The 18753-nt window shown below is 34.3% G+C and overlaps 1 protein-coding gene across 1 annotated transcript; it reads left to right on the top strand.

Annotated features, from left to right (window-relative positions):
- The first annotated feature begins 15037 nt into the window (after positions 1-15037).
- LOC141499298 (large ribosomal subunit protein eL6-like) lies at positions 15038-15571 on the top strand. The gene has a single exon (XM_074202088.1). It carries the CDS (start codon positions 15038-15040, stop codon positions 15569-15571), a length of 534 nt encoding a protein of 177 aa, XP_074058189.1.
- The last annotated feature ends 3182 nt before the right edge of the window (positions 15572-18753 follow it).

Genomic DNA, 18753 nt, shown 5'->3' with positions numbered 1-18753 from the left:
TATTATTGAATTCCCTAATGAAAAATCTCCAGGGCCAGATGGATTCACAAGTGAATTCTATCAGACATTTAGGGAACAATTGGCTCCAATTGTATAAAAACTCTTTAGAAAAAAAGGTGAAGATAGAACATAATGCCTAACTCTTTCTATGACACCAATATGATGCTGATACCTAAACCAGGAACAGTCAAAGCAGAGAAAGAAAATTATATACTTATCTCCCTGATGAATATAGATTCCAAAAGCTTAAATTATTTTTTGCAAATGGATTACAGCAAGTTATCAATAGGATGATATACTATGACCAAATAGGATTTATCTCAGGAATGCAGGGTTGGTTCAATATTAGGAAAACTTTGTATAATTAATTATATAAATAGCAATCCTATTAGAAATCATATGATTATTTCAATAGATGCTGAAAAAGCTTTAGACCAAATACAGCACCTAATGCTAATAAAAACATTAGAGAGTATAGGAATAAATGTATTGTTCTTTAGAATAATAATTTGTCTGAAATCATCAACAAGCATCATATTCAGGGGAGATAGGCTAAATGCATTCCCAGTAAGATTAGGGGTGAAACAAGGATGCCCATTATAACTACTACTATTCAATATTATATTAGAAATGTCAGCTTCAGCAATGAGAGAAGAAAAAGGAAATGAATAAATTTGAATTGGGAAGGAAGAGACAAAACTCTGACTCTTTGCAGATGACATGATTGTATACCTAGAGAATTCCAAAAAATTATCTAAAAAGCTACTGAAATAATTAGCAAATTAAGGAAAGTCACAGGATATTAAATAAACCCTCATATTTCCTCAATATTTATATATATATGACTAGCATGATACAGCATAAAGAGCTAGAAAGGGAAATCCCATTCAAAGTAACCACTGACAATATAAAATACTTGGGAGTCTGCCTGCCAAGGCATATCCTCCTTAAGGATATGATTTCTCTCTCATCACATTTAACTTAGATCATTGTAGTTCCCAATTTACTACATTTACTAAAATATAAAGACATTTACTAAAATGTAAAGACATTTACTAAAATGTAAAGACTGCCTTCTGTGGGGTGGGGGGGAAGAGAAGCAAGATTAGGGAAAAACTGGATACTTAAAATAAATAAAATCTTTTATTAAAAAAACAGAGATCTCATTAAAATAGACAAGATGGGCATCAAGGTGGCACAATGGATAGAGCACCAGCCCTGGAGTCAGGAGGACCTGAGTTCAAATCTGCATTCAGACACTTAGTGGTTGCCTAGATGTGTGACCTTGTGCAAGTCACTTAACTCCATTGCCCTGCCCCCCCCAAATAACATAAAAAAGAGATAAGAAAGGAAACTATATTCTCTTAAAATGTACCATTGATAATGAAGAAATTTCAATACCAAATATGTATGTACTAAGTGGTATTACATCCAAGGAGAATCTGAATGAGTTACGGGAAGACATAAAGAGCAAAATTCTACTGTTGGGAGATCTCAAACTCCCTCTCTCAGATTTAAATAAATCTAACCATAGAATAAAAAAGAAGGAATTTGAGGAGGTAAACAGAATTTTAGAAAATCTAGATTTGATAGACCTTTGATGAAAATTGAATGGAAATAGAAAAGAATATACTTCTTTTATTCTGCAATGCATGGCATATACACAACAATTGACCATGTACCAGGGCATAAAAAATCCTTATAATCAAATGCATAAAGGCTGAAATAATGAATTCCTCCTTCTCAGATCACAATGCACTAAAAATCATGTGCAATAATGGGCCATGGAAAGACCTAAAACTTAATGGAAATTTAATAACCTCTTTTTAAAGAATGAATGAATCAGACAAGAAATTATTGATAGAATTAATGATTTCATCCTAGACAATGACAATAATGAAATAGCATACCAAAACTTATGGGATACAGTCAAGACAGTTATTAGGGGATATATTATATCATTAACTGCTTGTATGAATAAAATAAGTAGGAAATCAATGAACTAAGCATGCAAATAAAATAATAGAGAAAAAACAAATAAAAAACCCAATTAAACACCAAATTAGAAATTCTAAAAATCAATGGAGAAATAAATAAAAGTAATAGTTGGTTTTATAAAAAAAGTAAAATTGAAAAATCACTGGAAAATTTGATTTTTTAAAAAAGGGAGAAGAAAATGAAATTAATAGCATCATAACTGACAAAAGGTGAACTTACCACCAATAACAAGGAAATTCAAATCATAATTCAGAATTATTTTGCCCTATTGTATGCCAATAAATTATAATAACATAAGTGAAAGAAATTAAATGCCTAATTGACCTTATCTCAGAAAATAAATTCAACAAGTCATCATTGAACTCCATAAGGAAAACTCTCCAAGGACAGAGCAATTCCCCATTTAATTCTATCAAGCATTTAAGGAACAATTAATTCCTATTCTATATAAACTCTTTGGTAAAATAGGTAAAGATGGAATTCTGCCTAAATCCTTCTATTCTAAAACACCATTATGGTTCTAATACTTTAACCCAGGAAAAGTCAAAACAGATAAATAAAATTATAGACCAATTTCCTAATGAATATGGATGTAAAAATATTAAAAATAAAATTTTAACAAAGCATTTCCAGCAAGCTATCACTAGGATAATACACTATGACCAAGTAGGATTTATCCAAGGAATGCAGAGTTGGTTCAGTATTAAGAAAACTAATAGCAATATTGACTTCATTAATAACAAACCTATCAGAAATCATATGATTATCTCAGTAGATGTGGAAAAGGCTTTGACCAAGTACAGCATCCATTCCTACAAAAAACTTTAGAATGCACATGAATAAATGTATCACTCCTGAGAATGACTATCAGTATCTATCTGAAACCATCAGCAAGCATTATATGCAATATGTGGATTAACTGGCAACTTCCCCAGTAAGATCAGGGCTGAAACAAGTATGCCCATTATCATCTACTATTAAATATCATACTAGAAATGTTAGCTTCCTGGCAGCTTGGTGATGCAGTGGATAGAGCACTGGCTCTGGAGTCAGGAGTACATGAGTTCAAATCCAGTCTAAGACACTTAATAATTACCTAGCTGTGTGGACTTGGGCAAGCCACTTAACCCCACTGCCTTGCAAAAAAAAAGTTAGATTCATCTATAAGAGACGAAAATGTAATTGAAGGAATTAAAAAAAATGGGAAGGAAGAAACCAAACTCTCATTCTTTGCCTATGACATGATGGTATACTTACAGGATGCTATAAAATCATGTAAAAACCAACTAGAAACAATTTAAAAAATTAGCAAAGTTGCAGGATATAAAATAAACCCACATAAATCCTCAGCATTTCTATACATTGCTAGAAAGATATAACAACAAGAGTCAGAAAGAGAAATTCTGTTTAAAGTAACTTCAGACAGGAAAAAAGACTTGGGAGTCTAGCTGCAAAGTCACACTAAGAAACTCTATGAAATCAACTATAAAACACTTTTTTACACAAGTAAAATCAGATTTATATAACTGGGCAAATATCAACTTCTCATGGACAAACTGAACTAATATAAATGCCATTTCTACCTAAATTAAACTATTTAATGCCTCAGAATCAATAAGAAATTACTTTAATGAGCTTTAAAAAAGTGTAACTAAATTCATATGGAGAAATAAAAAGTTAAGAATATTCAGGGATTTAATGAAGTAATTGTGAAAAAGGTAGCTTTGCTTTAAAAGATGTAAAATTATAAAATATCAGTCATCAAAACTGCCTGGGATTACTAAGAAAAAGAGTGATGGAGCAGTGGAATAGATTAAATGCAAATGAGAGAGCAGAAAATGATTATGGTAATCTGCTGTTTGATAAACCCATAGAATCCAACTTCTGGGATAAGAAGTCTCTCTTCATTAAAAATTATTAGGAAAAACTGTAAGTTAATATGGCAGAAACTTGGATTGGAACAACATCTCACACCTGATATCAAGATAATTTCAAAATGGCCGCAGGATTTCGACATAAAAGACAATACTATAAGCAAACTAGGAGAAGAAGGAATAGTTTATCTGTCAGATCTATGGAATGGGAAGTAGTTTATGACCAAGGAAGAGATGGAGAACATTATTAAAGACAAATTAGATAATTTTGATCACATTAAATTAAAAAGCTTTTGCACAAACAAAACCACTCTAACCAAGATCAAAAGAAATATCGTAAATTGAGACACAATTTTTACAACTAATATTTCTGACAAAAGACTCATTTCTAAAATATATAGAGAACTGAGTCAAATTTATAAAAAAAATAATTCCACAACTGACAAATAGTGAAAGGGTATTTGAAGGCAATATATACATTAGTAAATCAAAGTGATCCATAGTTTTTCGAAAAATTGTATTAATCTTTACTGATTAGAGAAATGCAAATTAAAGTAGCTCTGTACCATCTCAGACCTGAAGATTGGCTAATATAATCAAAAAGGACAATGTTCAATGCTGAAAGAGATGTTGGAAATCTGGGACACTAATATGTTATTGGTGGAGCTGTGAATTCATCCAACATTTCTGGAGATTAATCTGAAATTACGCCTAAAGAGCAATAAAAATGTGCATGCATTTTGTTCCACCAAAAATATTCATAGCAGCCCTGTTTGTGGTAGCAAAGAATTGCAAATTGAATGAATTTCCATCCTTTGGGAATGGCTGAACAAATTGTGCTATATCTATGTTATGGAAAACTATTGTTCTGTTAGAAACCAAGATGGGGGCGGCTAGGTGGTACAGTGGATAAAGCATCGGCCCTGGAGTCAGGAGTACCCAGGTTCAAATCCGATCTCAGACACTTAATAATTATCTAGCTATGTGTCCTTGGGCAAGCCACTTAACCCCATTTACCTTGAAAAAACCTAAAGAAAAAAAGAAACCAAAAGGGATGGGATTTCAGAGAAGTCTGGGAAGAACTGCATGAACTGGTGCCAAGTGAGATGAGCAGAATCAGAATAGCATTGTACAGCCTAACAGCAACATGGGGATGATGATTAATCTTAATGGTATTGCTCATTCCATCAATGCATTAATAAGGGACAATTTTAGTGTACCTGTTATGGAGAAAACCACCTGTTTCCATAAAAAGAACTGTGGAGTTTAAAAAAAGTCCAAAGTCTATTACCTTCAATTTTTTTTAAAGCATCTTATTTACAACATAATTTTGTTATCTCTAATATTTTATTTTCTCCTCAAGGATATAATTTCTTTCTCAACTTTGATCAATGTATATCAGAGAAACAATGTACTTATTATCAGACTGCCTTCTGTGGGGGGAGGGAAGGGAGGGTGGGATAAAATTGTAAAATTCAAAATCTTACAAAGTTGATAGCTAGAAACTACTACTGTATATAATTGGAAGACTAATAAAATATTTTACAAGTGTTGATTTTATGAAAAAGAACAATGCAATAGATAACTTTTTGGTTAATTTGGTAGTTTTATTAAAAAAAAGAAAACCAAATTACAAATAACAAAAATGAGAATGGTGAATTCACCACCAATGAAGAAGAAATTAAAGTAATAATTTGGAGTTATTTTGTCCAACCATATGCCAATAAATTTGGCTATTTAAGTGAAATCATTGAACATTTAGAAAAGAAGTAGAGAAAATTAAATACTTAAAGAAGCTCACTTCAGAAAAATAAATTGAACAAGCCATCAATGAACTCCCTAAGAAAAATTCTCCAGGACCAAATGTATTCACAAGTAAATTCTACCAAACACTGAAGGAAAAATGAAGTCCAACTTAAATTAAACTATTTGAAAAAATAGGTAAGAAGGAGTTCTTCCAAATTCTATGACACCAATAAGTACTAATATCAAAGCCAGGAAATAAACAGAGAAAGAGTATTATAGAACAATTTCTCTAAAGAATACAGTTGCGAAAATTTTAAATGAAATGTTAGCAAAGTGATTACAGAAAGTTGTCACTAGGATAATACACTGTGATCAAGCAGGGTTCCTATCAGGAATACAGGGTTGGTTCAATAATAGGAAAACTATTAGCATATTTGCTCCTATCAATATCAGTCCTAATCAGCATCATATAATACTTTCAACAGATGCTGAAACAACTATACACAAAATAAACCATTCATTACTCTTTTTAAAAAATATCTTTATTTAAGCCAATGGGGTGAAGACTGACTTGGTAGGTAATTGCTAAATGTCTGAGGTTGGACTTGAACTCAGGTCGTCCTGACATTAGAGCCAGTGAACTATCCACTGTACCACCCAACTACCCCCAGTCCTCTGAAAAAACACCAGAGGTTACAGGAATAAAGGAAATTTTCCTTAAATAATAAGCAGCCACTATCTGAAATCATCAGAATTATATGTAAAGGGGATAAGCTAGAAGTATTATCACCATGAACAGGAATGAAACAAGATTGCACATTATCGCCACTATTATACAATATTGTATTAGAAATATTTGCTTTAGCAATAAGAGAAGAAAAAGAAATTGAGGGAATTAGAATCACTTCCAAAGAAACAAGTTCTCACTCTTTGGAGTTGATAAGATGGAGATGATGCAGAGAGAATTCTAGAAAATCGTCTAAGAACCTGCAAAGTCTGATGATATAAAATAAATCCACATTAAATTCTCAGAACTTCTATATATTACTCACATTATACAGCAGTAAGAGATAAAAAGAGAAATCCCAATCAAAATAACTGTAGACATCACAAAATACTCAGGAGTATATGTGGCAAAGGCAGACTCAGAAACTGTATGAAAACAACTATAAAACACTTTTCACACAAATAAAATCAGATCTAAATAAGTGTGAAAATGTCATAAAAATGATAATTCTACCTAAATTAAATTACTTATTCAATGCCATACCAAACTCCCCAAAACTTTCTTCAATAATTTAGAAAAAAGCAACTAAATTCATATGAAGGAATAAAAAATGTCAAGAATATCAAAGGAATTAATGGAAAAATGCAAAGGAAGCTTACCTAGCCCTACCAGATATAAAATTATATTAAAAAGTATCAAAACTGTTTCACTTTAAGTAAGAAATAGAGTAGGTTCATCAGATTGGGTGCAAATGAAGCAGCAATAAATGACCTTAGAGGAGGATCAGATTAAACTCAAGAGAAAATTGAACAAAAGAAAATAGGATGGAGGGAAATGTAGTGTGCAACATAACTGTAAAATGTGAATAAAATGAACTCACTCCCAAAGAAGTATTTAGAAAAACAGATTAGAAGCAAGAATCCAAAAATTTGTTGTTCAGAAAAACACACCTGAAATGAAATGGAATGGAATGGAAAAACAACCAGAATGTTAAGATTATTGGAGAATCTTGTATATGTGCGTTGATATTAAAAAAAAAAAACAACAAAGGAATCATGTTCTCAGAAAAAAAAATTATAATTTAAAAAGATAAGGGAAAAATTTATCATGTTAAAGTAAATTAAAGGCAGTTAAATAATGTAAAAATCAAATGTATATGTGCCAAATGTCAGGCATCCAGATTTTTAAAGGAAAACTCAATTATATAAGAAAATAGTAAACCTGCACTTGTGGGGGACTTCAACTTATGCCTCTCACTTAGATAAATCTCATTAGAATATAATGAAGTAGTTAAGAAGATGAGTTGTTTTTTAGAAAATTATATATGATAGATCACTGTAGAAAACAGAATGGGAATAAAAAGGAGTATGACTTTTTCACATAGCTGTACATTGCAACTAAATTAAAATCAGGTATGCACTAGGCAATATAACTTTTACATCTAAATACAGAAACAATGCAAAAGTATTAAATGTAAACTTTTCATAGAAGGCATGTGATGAAAAGAATCACAATGGAAAAAAGTAATGGAAAAATAAGTGAGACTTCCTAGTTCTTTCTTTTGGTGTGAATGAAATTTTCCATTAGGATTCAAGAGCTAAGTCTATCATAATTTGGTTATCATACAGAATTGCTGTTACAGAATGGAATGTTCTTCTGGTTCTCTCTACTTAAATGAGAATTAGTTCATCTAAGTCTTTCCAGACTTTCCTAAAACATGCCTGCATATTATGAAATTACATTCATTTCCCAAGTATTAAACATGCCTTCGAATTTCAACTCTTTACAAACAGAAAGAGCCCCTTTAAATATTTTTTGAAATACTTATGTTTTCCCCTTTTCTATTACCTACCCATGATACAGAACTAAAAGTGGAATTGCTGAACTAAAATTTATGCACACTATATTGACCATTTGGACATAGTTGCAAATTCGTCCCCAGAACTCAAAAATCACTGCACAACTTTAAAAAATATTTCATGTGTTTCAATTTTTGCATATCCCTTTCAATATTTATTATTTCACTTTTCTATAATACTAGTCTATCTGAGAGGTGTGAGGTGATATTTTAGGGTTGTAATTTGCATTTAATAATTGTATTTCACTAATCAATGGTGATTGGGAGTATGTTTCTTTTATTTCTTTATTAATTTGTTTTCATCTATATGCACATGAATATTTTTAATTTACAAAATTTCCTTCCACCCTCAATTCTCACACCACTCCTTTCAGTGGCAAACAGGCAGTTTAGCATTGTACATACATTTCTTTGATAAACATGTCCACATATTAGTCATTTTCAATAAAAGGAATAAGAATTAGGATAAGGAGATACATAAGAGATAATTTTTAGAAAGTGTTCATCAGATTCCAAACACTTGGACTTTTTTTTAGTTTTTGGTTTGCTTTATTTTGGTTTTCTTCCTCTCGATGGGGATAATGTTGTCCATATCCAGTCTAATACAGTTTTCCTAACTTTCAGAACTGCTGAGAGGAGATTCATCATTCCATGGTTCTCTAGAGTTCGACCATTTATGGTTTTTTATAGAAAAATAATACTCCAGAGTATTCATGTACCATAACTCATTTAACCATTACGCAAAAGATGGGCAGCCCCTCAATTTCAAATTATTTGCCATTACAAAAAGTTGCTGTGAAAATAATGGAACATATAGGATTTTTAATAATTTTTTAAATTCTTCTGGATTTAGACCTAGATTTGGAATTACTGGTCCAAAGGTCACGACAGTTTTATTGCTCTTTGGACTTAGTTCCATATTGTTGTACAGAATGGTTGAATCTGTCTATAACACCACCAGCAATGCATCAATGTCCCAATTCTCGCAAATCTCTCCAACATTAGTAATTTTCCCTTTTTTCTCATCTTGACCAATCTGATAAGTATGAGGTAAAAACCTCACTCTTGTTTTAATTTACATTTCCCTAATCAATAATAATTTGGAGCATTTTTTCACATGATTACATATAGCTTTCATTTCTTCATTTGAAATTTCTCTATTCATACCCTTTAACCATTTATCTTTGGATAATAACTTGCAACCTTATGAATTTGATACAATTCTCTATAAATTTTAGAAATGAGACTTTTATCAGAACTCCTAGTTGTGAAGAGTGTTTCTCAGCCTTCTGCTTTCCTTCTAATTTGGGCAGCATTAATTTTATTAGTGCAAAATATTTTTAATTTTATTTAACCAAAATCATTCATTTTGCAATTTACTATAATTCTTGTTTGGTCATAAATTTATCCCCTTTCCATATATCTGAGTATTTCTTGGTCTATTAATGTATCTATGGTTATGCCCTTTATGTCTATATCTTGTACCATTTTGACATTATTTTGGTATTGGGTGTGAGATGTAGATCTATGCGTAATCTTTGCCATTCTATTTTCCAGGTTTCCCAAAAGTTTTGTCAAATAATGAGTTTTTATCCCAGAAACCAATGGTTTTGGATTTGTCAAATAGTAGATTGTTGTAGTCATTTGCTAAAGTTTCTTTTGATCCTCTCCTAATCCACTGATCCATTATTCTATTTCTTAACCCATACCTGGCAGTTTTGATGAATGCTGCTTTATTGTATAGATCCGATGGAGCTAGGTCACTTTCCTTTATATTTTTCCATCACTTCACTTGCAATTCTTGATCTTTTTTTGGAGAGTATTTTTTTCATATCACTATATGTAATTTAAATTTCTCCATCTAAAGACTGCCTGTTCTTAATCTTTGTTCATTTATCAATTGAAGGATGCATTGTATGCTTATAAAATTGACTCAGTATTCTATCAAGCTGGGAAGTGAGGATTTTTAGCAGAATCACTGATTGCAAAAAAAAAGAAGAAAAAACAACCTTCCTTTCTGCTTTCTTAGTTCTTTATGTGCAGAAATTTTTTTAAAATTTTATATAATTGAAATAATCCATTTTAAATATCATAAATGTTCCCTATTTCTTCTTTGGTGTTGAATTCATTTAGTCTCAATATATCTCACAGGAAAATCATTCCATTTTTTTCTATTTGGAAAATGCTATCACCCTTTTATTCTAAATCATGTAAGCATTTCAACTTTATCTTTGTATATATTGTGAGATAGTGTCTATGCTTAGTTACTGCCTTATTATTTTCTTCTTTTTCTAGCAGGGAAATCTTAATACAAAAATTGGAGTCTTGTTATTTATCAACTAGTAGGTTACTATAGTTATTTACTATTGAGTCTTGTTCAATTACTCTATTTGACTGATCTACCACTCTTATTTCTTAAAATGAAACTGTTTTGATGACTGTCACTTTGTAACATAATTTTATTTCTGGTTTGATTGGTCATTTTCCTTTTGATTTTTTTTCAGTAATAATCTTGATATTCTTTATCTTTTAGGCATCCCAGATATATTTTATTATTATTTTTAAACTTCTATTAATATTTTGAGAGTTTGATTTTTATGGCAGTGAACAAATATATGACATCACTTAGAATTGCTAATGTCTTTATATATTGCAGTCTACCCAGGGGAAATTGATATTTTTAATTATTTATCTCTATTTTTATTAGTGTGGAAGTTGTTTTGTGATTTTTTATGTAATGACAAGGTTTGTCTTGGAAAGAAGACCCTCAAATAACTCATATTGTATATAATTATTTTAAATAGAAGTGCTCTTTTGGTTCCCATGATAGATTTTCATGGAAACATATTAAAGTCCTGATGATTTATATGGTTTCATTTTTATATATTGCAATTTGCTAAAGTTGTTATTTGCTTTACATAATTTTTCAGTTGATTCTTTGATGTCTACCATATTGCAACAAATGATAGTTTAATTTCCTCCATGCTTAGTCGAATTCCTTCAATCTCTTTTTCTTCTCTTATTGATAAAGTTAATAATTTCTAGTACAATTTTGAATAATAATTATGGTAATTAGCATCTTTATTTCATCTCTAAGCCCTCTGGTAATATTTCTAGCTTGTATCTATTACATATTATGCTTTTGGGGTTTTTAATACAGCTTTTCATTTAAAGAAAACTCCATTTGTTCCTATGCTAACATCTTTTTTTAGTTGTTTCATTTTTAATGAAAGACATTGAAAAGTTAAAGTTTTATTGACTTTGTAACAATCATCAATAACACTTAAGTCAGTATAGTCCTTTCCAAAAATCCTGAAGTCCATATTAATCTCATACAAACTATCAAAGATATATCCTACAATCCATTATTTCATACTGGAGCTAGGAAATCTCCTAGAGACTAAGGTTTATTTTCTATGTCAACATGTCTAGTTTTTTATCTAGTCTTTCTCTGATCAACCCTCTTCTCCCCATGACCAAATTTGCCTGATCCATATCCCAACACCAAAATTTGTTTACTTGTATAGGTAGTTATTTTTCCATCCCATTTACCATTTTTTAAATTTTTCTTCTCTTCCTGCTTGAAATTTCTCTTATGACAAAAGAAAAAAAATTAAGCAAAAAAAAAATCAAATTGTAATTACAACAATACAGACATACAAAATTCTATTTAATTCTTCTCTCTACTGTTTAAGAGATAGTCATCTTAGTTTTCTGAACCTCGGGTCCTTCATTGGTTTTTCAGTTACTGAAAGTCTATTTATGTTAGTTAATCTTACATTTATAATGTCATTATTAGGGTACATGCTGATCTTTGGGTTCTTCCTATATCACTTGTATCATGCCGTGCTGTGCTTATACCATGTCTCATTGCATATATTCCCTTACATTCAAGTACCATAATTTTTTCAGCCAATATCCATTTAATGAGCTCTGTTTACATTTCTTTGCTATCATTATGTAGACTAGTGTGAATATTTTGCTATAAAAGAACCTTTGTTTCTCTATTTGTTTTCTTTTGAGGATGTGTCCAGTAATGTGATAAATGGATCAAAGAATAATGATAGTGTAATCATTTTGCTCACATACTTCCAAATTACTATCTAAAAGTTAAACTAATTCACAACTCCTCAAACAGTGCATTAGTGTGCATGTGCCTATCATCCCAGTCTTTCCAATACTGACTATTCCTATTTTCTGAAATCTTCTTTATAATTGTTATATTTTTATACAAGGCAAATGGGGTTAAGTAGCTTGCCCAAGACCACACAGCTAGGTAATTATTAAGTGTCTGCACCCAGATTTGAACACAGGCACTCCTGGCTCCAGGGCCGTTGCTCTATCCACTGTGCCACCTGGCTGCCCCAAGATTTTATATTTTTAACTAGATGTTATGAAAGTTTTCCAGTATTCTTTCACATGCAAATGCATGTTTTAAAGTTAAATAATTTCCTTCCACACACCATTCCCATCCACTTCTCTTCAGTGGCAAACAGTCAGGTGAATATTGTACATATACATTTGTGTTGAACATGTTTTTAAGCTAATCATTTTCAGTATGAGGAATTAGGATTAAGGGTAAAGAGAAGAAATCATGAGATAGTGATTTTTATAAGGATTTTTTAAAGTGAATGTACTGTTCATCAGATTCTGAAGGTTTTTTTTTTAATTTTGTTTGTTTTTCTTTTCTTTTTCTACCTATAGATAGGGATAGCATTGTCTTTAGTCAGTCAAATTGGTCAAATACTCAATATTAGATCATGATATTCATGCCATGCTTCCCAGAGTCCAACCATTTAAGGTTTCTGGTAGAACAATAGATTCCATAGCATTCATATACTATAAATTGCTAAAAGATTCCCCAATTGATGAGCATCCACTCAATTTACAATTTTTGCCACTTAAAAGAGCTAATATGAATATTTTGGAACATTTGGGACTTTGCCCATTTTTTATAGCTTCTTATAGGTATAGGCTTTTTGTTGAAATTGCTATGTCAAAGGATATGATCAGTTTCATTATTCTTTTGGGTTAGTTCCATAATGCTCTCCAGAATGACTGGCTTAGTTCACAACTCCACCAAAAATGTTATAATATCTCAATCATAGCACAAAGTCCCAAATATTGATTCTTTTCCCTGTTTGTTGTTTTAAGCATTCTTATGGGATGAGATAATTCCACCTAATTGTTTTAATTTGCAGTTCTCTACTCAAAAATGATTTGGAGGGGAGCCAGAGCAAGATGATAACAAAAGTGGATCATGTCTTAGCCACTCTATCATAAATCTTCGAAACTAACTAACTAAATTTTTGAGAGACAGAACCCACAGAGGGACACAGTGAGGCAGTTCTCCTACTCAAGGTAACTTTGAAAAGATCAGAAAGGCTCTGCTCCCAGAGGTTGGAAGGGCCGCTCACCAGAGGGGTGACCAGCCAGAGCAAAAGAACTTCAGCCTCCCAGAGGCAGCCCCAGGGTGATGGGAGCCATGGCTCACAGCAGCAGGGGAGTTTCCTAAGCTATGCCCCAAGGAGCACCAGGCACAAATTGGGGGAAAGGGTGGGACCTCTGCCAGAGTGAGCAGGTGAAGCCCAGCCCTCAGGGCATGCAGCAAGCAACATGGCCACTGAAGCCCAGATTCAGAAGCAGGTGGAGCCATTAAGCAGGAGCCCCCAGGGCATGAGCCTGTTGAACCTAGTGAGGGGAGTGAAGAGGGATACTGCAGAGCTCTGTCCCTGGAACAGGGCTCTGGGGCTCTGAACACATTCAGATCCTGATCGCAGCCTAGGCTCCTCCATAGAAGAGCAGGGGCCCCCCACCTCAGCCCCATGGTTGGGGGGCATATGGTCATTCACAGACCAGGAGGGAGTACAGAGCCTCACACACTGGGACCCTTGTGGGAGTGTCCCAAAAGCTAAGGGAGCACCCCAAAAGCCGGCTTAGGCTGGGAAAATGAGCAAGCAGAGAAAAAGGAGGAATACCATTAAGAAATGCATTATCTATGATCTCAAGAAGGATCAAAATACTCAGTCTCATGATGAGGAAGCATAAGCTCCTGCATCCAAAGACTCCAAGAAAAACAGAAATTGGGCTCAGGGTATTACAGAGCTCAAAAGAGACTTTGAAAATCAAGTGAGGGAGTTAGAAGAAAAACTGGGAAAAGAAAGGAGAGAGATGCAGGAAAAACATGAAAATGAAGTCAGCAGCTTATTCAAGGAAATCCAAAAAATGCTGAAGAAAATAGCATGTTAAAAATCAGCTTAGATCAAATGGATAAAACAGTTCAAAAAGTTATTGAGGAGAAGAATGCTTTAAAAAGCAGAATGGGCCAGATGGAAAAAGAGATAAGAAAGCTCTCTCTGAGGAAAAAAAATCCTTCAGACAAAGTATAGAACTCAGGGAGATTGATGAATTTACTAAAAATCAGGACTCAATACTTCAAAACCCAAAAAATGAAAAATTAGAAGAAAATGTGAAACATCTCATTGAAAAAACAACTGATCTTTCCCCTTCTCTCAAGATGATGGACAACCCCCCCCCAAAGCCTCCAAAAATGAAAACAAGGTCAGAAAGGAAAGGAAGCCCAAAAAGGAAGATGGGGCTGAAAAGGTGGTGAAAAAACATAGAAAGCATTGCAGTCGAAACTCAGTCTTGGCCCGAGGCATCGGCAAATACTCCAGATCTGTAATGTATTCCCACAGAACCAAGTACAAGCGAAAATATGCTGCACCAAAAACCCAGATTGAAAGGAAAAAGAAAGACAGGGTGCCTGCTACTACCTCAAATCCAATTGGTGTTGATAAAAATGGAGGAAACTGAGTGGTAAAGATTCACAAAATGCCCAGGTGTTACCCTACTGAAGATGTGCCGAGAAAACTCCTAAGTCATGGCAAAAAACCCTTCAGCCAGCATGTGAGGAAACTTCTCTCTAGCATCACCCCAGGCTCAGTTCTGATTATGCTCACTGGCCACCACCGGGGCAAGTGTGTGGTTTTCCTGAAGCAGCTGGCTAGTGGTTTGATACTGGTGACTGGACCTCTGACCATCAACTGGGTTCCGCTAAGAAGGACCCATCAGAAATTTGTCATTGCCACCTCTACTAGGGTTAACCTTTCTGGTGTAAAAATTCCAAAACATCTTATTGATGCTCACTTTAAGAACAAGAGGGTCTGTAAACCCAGACACCAAGAAGGAGAGATTTTTCACACAGAGAAAGAGAAATATGAGATTACAGCGCAACACAAGGCTGATCAGAAAGCAGTGAACTCTCAGCTCCTGCCCAAAGTCAAGAAAATTCCTCAGCTACGCGATTACCTGCCTTCTGTATTCCCTCTCTCCAATGGAGTTTATCCTCACAAATTGGTGTTTTAAAAGCCTTGCAGAGAACTCTTATTAAAATATTTGGAATAGTGAAAAAAAAGAAAAAGAAAAAACAACTGATATGGAAAACAGATTTAGGAAAGATAATTTAAAAATTATTGGAATACCTGAAAGTCATAATCAGGAAAAGACCCTTGATATCATTTTCAAAGAATTAATATAGGAAAATTGCCCTGATATCCTAGAAGTAGAGGGAAAAATAGAAATGGAGAGAATCCACCTATCCCCTTGAGAAAGAGATCCCAAAAAACAAACTCCTAGGAATATTATAGCCAAGATCCAGAACTCCCAAGTCAAAGAGAAAATATTACAAGCAGCCAGAAGGTCACAATTCAAATATCATGGAGCAGCAGTCAGGATCACACAGGACTTAGCATTAACTACATTAAAAGCTTGTAGGCCTTGGAATATATTAAACCAGAAGGCAAAAGAGCTTAGAATGCAAGCAAGAATTGACTACCCAGAAAAACTGAATGTCCTCTTCCTGGGAAAAAAGATGAACTTTTAATGAACCAGGGGTATTTCAAATGTTACTCTTTGAATGGCCAGAGCTGAACACAAGGTTTGCTCTTCAAATACAGGACTCAGGTGAAGCATAGAGATTGGAGGAGAAGGGGGAAATATGAGGGACTTAATGATGATGAACTGCATGTATTCTTGCATAGAAAAATGACACTGATAAAACTCATATGAACCGTCTCAGTTGATAGAGCAGGTATAGGGAGCTTTTAGTTGAAGCATAGGAAAAAGCTGAATTTGAAGATAAAATATGGTGTAAAAAATGGAGTCAATAGAAAAAAGGGAAATGTAATGGGAGAAATAAAAAGGAGAGGGGGAATAGGCCAAGATATTTCATATAATAAAATTTTTCTTAAATACAATGAGCTATTGCAATGATATGGAAGGGAGGAAGGCAAGGGGGAATGAGGGAATCTTCACTCTCATCAGAGGTGGCTAGGAGAGTAAACAGCACATATATACTCAATGGGGTATAGACATCTGCAGTAAGAAGGTAAAAGTGGTGGACAGGGGGAAGGGGTGGGGATGTGAATGATGGAGGAGAGGATGGAGCATGGGTGGAGAGTGGTCAGATATGACACATTTTCTTTTTTATTTCTTGCAAGGGGCTGGGATTGGATGGCCTCTCAGGGACCATAGGGCCAGGTGGATGCTGGGCCTAAGGGGTGGTAAGGCGCCTCAGGGCCTCTTGGCCCCAGGGCCATGGATTTGTCTGCTGTGCCACTCAGCTACCCTACAGCAGAGTCAGAGTGAAAGGAGAGAAAAAATAGTACATGGTAGTGGAGAAATACAAAAGGAGGGAGTTGCTATCAGCAATGGCAAAGTTGGAAAAATATGGAAGTAACTTTTGTGATCCACCCAGGACAGAGTTGTTGGTGTTGGAACAAAGACTCAAGCATATTTATTATTATTATTATTTGGGGGGTGCAGGGCAAATGGGGCTGGGTGGCCTGCCTGGGGCCACATAGCAGGGTGACCGTTGGATGTCTGAAGCCAAATTTGGACCCGGGAGCTCCTGGCTCAAAGGCCAATGCTCTGTCAGTCACCCACCCACCCCTAGTATTATTACTATTCTATTTTGGGGGGGTCTATTTTTCTTTTTTTGGTTTTTGCAGGGCAGTGGGGTTGGGGTGGCTTGCATGTCACATGGCTGGGTGATTTTTTGGGTGTATGGGGCTGGATATGGGCTCGAGTGTCCCTGGCTCCAGGGCTGCTGCTCTATCCATTGAGCCACCTGGCCATACCTATAATTATTGCTATTATTCTTTTAATTTTAATTTTTTAAATTAATTTAATTTTTTAATTAATTTAATTAATTTTTTAAATTTTTAATTTTTTAATTTTTTTCTCTCCCCTTTACTTTATCCCTCAAGTGAGTCTATATTTTTTGGTGGGGATGGGGTATTTTGTTTACTCTTAAACAAGAATATTTTATTAATGTATAAAAAACATTTGTACAAAATGAGAATAAATAAACAAATATCAAATATAAAAAATGATTTGGAGCATTTTTATATGGTTGTTATATGGTTTTTCTAACTTTAATTTCATTTGAAATCTCTTCATTAATATCCTTTGAGAATTTAACAATTAAGGAATTTTTTTGTAAACTTATAAATTTCATGCAATTCTCTACATTTTTAAAAAATGAAGGGGACAGAGTCAAGATGTTGACAAGAGAAGAGCCTCTTTTAGGTGCTCTCTCTCAAAACTCATAAAATAGCTAATTTTTGAGAGACAGAACCCACAGAGGGATCCAGCGAGGCAATTCTCCAGCCTAAGTTAACCTGGAAAATAGTGGAATGGCTGCACTCCACAGGGTTAGAGGAGCAGCTGGCTAGAGTGAAGAAACTTCAGCATCCCTGAGGCAGCCCCAGAGCACCTGGGAGCCACAACATATGGCAGCAGGGTCAGTTTCCTGACCTAGACCCCAGGGAGCACCAGGCACAAATTGGAAGATCAACTGGGCTGGGGGGGGGGGGGTGCCTGTCAGAGTGAGAGTGTGAAACCAAGTCCTCAGGGCACTCAGAGAGCAGTGTTGGCTACAGCAGCCCAGATCCAGGAAATGGAAGCAGGCAGAGCTGGTAAACAGGAGCCCCCAGTCAACTGAGCATTGACTGCTCAGTCTACCAAAGGTAGGGGAGTGGAGAGAGATTTCCTATATCTGTCCTCTGTTTCTAGAACAGGATTCTGGGGCTATGACCACCTTCAGATCCTGACCACAGTCTAGACCCCCCTATAGAACAACAGGACCCCAATAATACTCAAAAGTTCAGGAAGCACTCCAAAACTAGGCACTAGCTAGTGAAATGAGTAAACTGAGAAAAAAGAAGAACATCATTGAGAAATGTATTGCCTATGATCCCAAGAAGGATCAAAATACTCAATCTGAAGATGAGGAAGTCCAAGCTCTTGCATCTAAAGACTGCAAGAAAAATGGAAATTGGGCTCAGGCTATGACAGAGCTCAAAAAAGATTTTGAAAATCAAGTGAGGGAGATAGAAGAAAAATTGGGAAAGGAAATTAGCAGCTTAGTCAAGGAGATTCAAAAAATGCTGAAGAAAATAACATGTTAAAAACCAGTATAGGTCAAATGTATAAAACAGTTAGAAAAAGTTATTGAGGAGAAGATTGCTTTAAAAAGGAGCATTAGC

This window comes from Macrotis lagotis, chromosome X, assembly GCF_037893015.1.
Source record: "Macrotis lagotis isolate mMagLag1 chromosome X, bilby.v1.9.chrom.fasta, whole genome shotgun sequence".
Lineage (NCBI taxonomy): Eukaryota > Metazoa > Chordata > Mammalia > Peramelemorphia > Peramelidae > Macrotis > Macrotis lagotis.
The sequence above is the reverse complement of the archived record's forward strand: the minus strand, read 5'-3'. Positions and strand labels throughout refer to the sequence as shown.

Excerpts from the sequence above, each read along its gene's own strand:
- LOC141499298 (XM_074202088.1), top strand. The coding sequence starts at position 15,038 with ATGCCCAGGTGTTACCCTACTGAAGATGTGCCGAGAAAACTCCTAAGT.